This window comes from Lathyrus oleraceus, chromosome 6 (assembly GCF_024323335.1).
Source record: "Lathyrus oleraceus cultivar Zhongwan6 chromosome 6, CAAS_Psat_ZW6_1.0, whole genome shotgun sequence".
Lineage (NCBI taxonomy): Eukaryota > Viridiplantae > Streptophyta > Magnoliopsida > Fabales > Fabaceae > Lathyrus > Lathyrus oleraceus.
In genome coordinates, this window is record NC_066584.1 from 507,074,921 (window position 1) to 507,078,700 (window position 3,780).

At 41.3% G+C, this 3,780-nt stretch overlaps 1 protein-coding gene across 1 annotated transcript; it reads left to right on the top strand.

The window, feature by feature from the left end:
• The first annotated feature begins 443 nt into the window (after positions 1–443).
• Positions 444–2,997, top strand: LOC127096464 (uncharacterized). Its single transcript, XM_051035029.1, has 5 exons — positions 444–819; positions 2,043–2,113; positions 2,187–2,447; positions 2,522–2,855; positions 2,954–2,997. The coding sequence occupies exons 1-5, from the start codon at positions 444–446 to the stop codon at positions 2,995–2,997; spliced, it is 1,086 nt and encodes a 361-aa protein (XP_050890986.1).
• Positions 2,998–3,780: the final 783 nt, after the last annotated feature.

The window sequence follows — 3,780 nt, forward strand, 5'->3', positions numbered from 1 at the left end:
TGTTTGAAGGTTTGTATGATGAGGTGTTTTCTTCAGACATTGTGTTTTACATAGTTTTTGGAACCACTTTAGATGTGTAGTCAAAACATGCAGAGCCAAGTGACAGAAAGTCTACATTGAAGAAAAGTCCAAAACTTTAAAACAAGGCGACATCTAGGGGTGGAAAAACGGGTCTAGTAGTAATGAATATAGGTGGTAAAACGAGCTCGATTCACGGGGCATGCCTGTTTTTTCCTCACTTTCTTGTAGGATAGGTGTCGCAACGCGAAAAACAACCGGCAGGAAAAAAAACACAGAGCCGCCACCGTGCGTTATTTATCCCAAAGGAGGGAAAGGAAACGCTCAAAGTAAACCTGAAAAAGGGAAAGGAATGGTCTTACGACCAGAGACTGCAAGGTACGGGAGTCGGTTACGCAACGGATCTTGCATAGGATCCTTGTGGGATGGTTACGCCCACTCTTTTCGACGCGGAAACCATTGTTGGCCTTCACCCCAACGGTATAGACTTCAACCCTACTGTCTTAAATGAAGATACCATCGCTTTCGAGACTAGCCTCGCCCCATACTCCTTATTTATGTCCTATTATCATGACAAGAGTACTACTGAAGTTTCAGATGTCGAACACATAGCTTTTCTAACTCGGTGGCTATCCAAATATGTGTTTTGCTCTCGCTCCCTCCAGGTTGCTAAGAGATTCATTACCATAGCCATTCAGCTTCATGCAGGCACAAAACTATGCTTGAGTGAAATGATTCTGGCGAACCTTTATGAATCTCTGAGTGAGAGCGTACATCTTTTGAAAAACGCCAAAACCCAAGGTAAAATCAACTTATCAGGACCTTTCTGGCTCTTGCAATTATGGCTCAATGCCACATTTGAAGTTAATCTTCCTGTAGCACCAGAAGTAGATGAAGAAGAAGTAAAAAATAGGACTGTCGAATGGCCAAGGTTGGTGCTAATAACGCCAACTGATGAAGGAATCAGCCTTCGACAAGCTTTCAAAAGCTATGTCATGATGTTTGCCAAGAGGTATCAGTTTACTTCGACCATGGCACCTTTTGCTGATAGAAAAATTGGACCTAAGTTGTTTACCCAACAACTGCCTTTGGAGATGCAGAAGGATGAAAATATATTTCTGAATGTTTGGGAATCATTCTTAACCCCTAGGCTCCTTTTTTCTTACCGTAACACCACTAAAAACCAAATTTCTTTGATAGTTTATCAACCCAACCTTGTTTCTAGACAGTTTGGCCTAATCCAGATAAAACCTCGACCTATATTTCCCAAGAAAGGATCCATCATCTTTTATAACTCCCTTCATACTGAAGACGAGGGCAAAGAACTGTCGAAGAAACTGGCTGATGATTCTCTCGACATTCGAACAATTATATTTCGACCATCATTCCTATGTACTCCTGAGTTTGACGAATGGTGGAAAGATTATTATTCCAACAGATTTTTCGACGTAGCTGCCTTTGCTACACATTTGACAAATGCTTTCGCTTTTGTGCAGGATCGGACCAAAAAAGGTATTCAAAGACACATTAGGGAAATACAGAAATTTCAAAAGTATTTCAAAACTGTGTATAGACCTGATGATCTTAGTCGAACCATACACGAAGCAGCAGCAGAATTGAAACGCAAACTGACGGAGAAGTTTGGAAAACTGTCATTGTCTTCAAATCTTTGACCAGAGGCGTGCTATGACCTGGCTTTCAGTTGTCATCCACCAAAATTCCCTCATTTGCCAACCGCTGAATTTGGCGTGGCATTTAGCCCTCCATTTCCAGATTGGTTCGTTTGTGGGGATTTTATGAAAATTCTCCGTCAACAGTACAAAAAACCTGCTGAGCGTGTGGTTCCGACTAAGTATCATCTGGGCGAATACCCAGGACACCTTCATATTGGAATAGAACACGTTCGCGTGGAGGATCCCATTCTTGAAGCTGTTCACAGAAAAACATGATTTTTCCTTTTGTTATTCTAACTGTATTATCATGTATTTCTTATATTTGTTTCTGAATCTTCTTTCTTTCCCTAGCCGTGAGGATTCCTGCCAAGAAAACGTCTGTCGAAGCGTCGCTCAGTGCTGCTAAGAAGCATTCGACAAAGGTACAACACATCACTTCTTCTCATTTATTTGTTTCCTTTTAAGAAACTAACTGGCTTTGGTTTGCATGACTAGGCAAGTCGAAAACCCCCAACAATCCAAAAGAGAAAAAGTGAAGAGGAGAAAGAAAAGGATAAAGTCCCTAATGAAGAGTCTGGTGACGAATCCCCAGAGTTAATCCATCCCCCTCAGAAGAAGAAGAAACTCACGAAGGTCTCCTCCCAAAGGTCCATCGCAAAATCAACTAGGAAGGATTCTGCAAGTACTCCCCCTGCTAAGCCTCAGTCGAAAGACACGGAGAGTGGGAAATCCAGCTTTAACACTGAGATTCCTGAGGTGAGTCTTTATTTCGACTGTATATGTTCACCTTCTTTGCATCTTTTTCTTCTAAATCTTAGAATTATTTTCAGGGACAAGTGGCTGTCGAAAGAACACCTGAGAAAATTCTGGAGGAAACAGTCCTAGAAGAAGATATCCCCATAAGTGATCATGAAATGCAGACTGTGGCAGAATTCGACGCTACAGTGGGTGAAGCTTCTGAAGATGAATCTCCTTCTCCTCCAGGATTAGATGTTGCAGCTCAGGGTGATGATACTGACATGGAAGTCGGGGTCGAAGACGATCATGAAAACGAAGCTGCCAAAGATGGGGGTAACCAGTCGAAACACGCAGAGGCTGAGCAAATTTTAGAGCGAAACACTCCACCTGCTCTTGACCAGACCCAAGGGAGTGGCAAATCAACTGGTTCGACTAGTTTCTCTCGCGAGGAGCTTGAAAATCTCAAAGTGCAAAGACCTTTAGAGTATATGAAGGTCATGCTTAGCGCCCGTTTTAATTTCCAGGATTCTTCGCAGAGCAGTTCGACCACTTCTGGGGCAACTTCTGAAGCACCATCACTTGGCAACATCTTGACCAAAATTAAAACGAAAATCCTTGATGTTGATTTGTTCAAAATTTTGGAAGAGAACTCTCTTGCTCACCTTGAACTTAAGAAAATTTTGAAGCAAGTGAATGTCTTGGAAGCTTCTGCTGAGGTTGGAAGTTTTATGATGGAGCTGATGACCCGTATTGACTTGGCCACTGCAGATCTTCATCGTCAAAGAGATCTTACCAATCAAATCTCCTCAAAGTCTGAAACTCAAACTGCTGAATGGGATGCTGTTTCGACTTCGACTGACAAAGTTTCAAAGTTGCAAAAGCTTTCTGAAACTTATGTCAAAGAGGTTGCTGCTGTAAGAACAAAAATTGTTCTACAACAGATTCCTTGATTTTGATGATAACAAAGGATGAAACCAAAAATGGCACCCTAATGAAAAGTTTCTAAGTGTGCAGGGTTCTAAAGATAGAAGAAATAAATCTGATGATGTCATCAGATGCACAACAAGATCAGATACAAATTATCAAGTATCAGAAGCATCTAAAGTGGAATCTCGTTTCAAGAAGCTCTGACTCTGGACAAAACTGCAAAGTATCAGAAGCATCTGAACATAAAGTAAAGTCTAGAAGCTCTGATTCTGGAGAAACGTTATCAGCGCCATCTGAACTCTCAAGAGATCAACATCAGAAGCAAGATTCCAAGATTCTCCAGAAACACAAATACTCTGATTATGGATTTGCTAATCATGAAAGAGTAACGTTGAAGACAAGTAAAGATTTTCAAATTGGATTT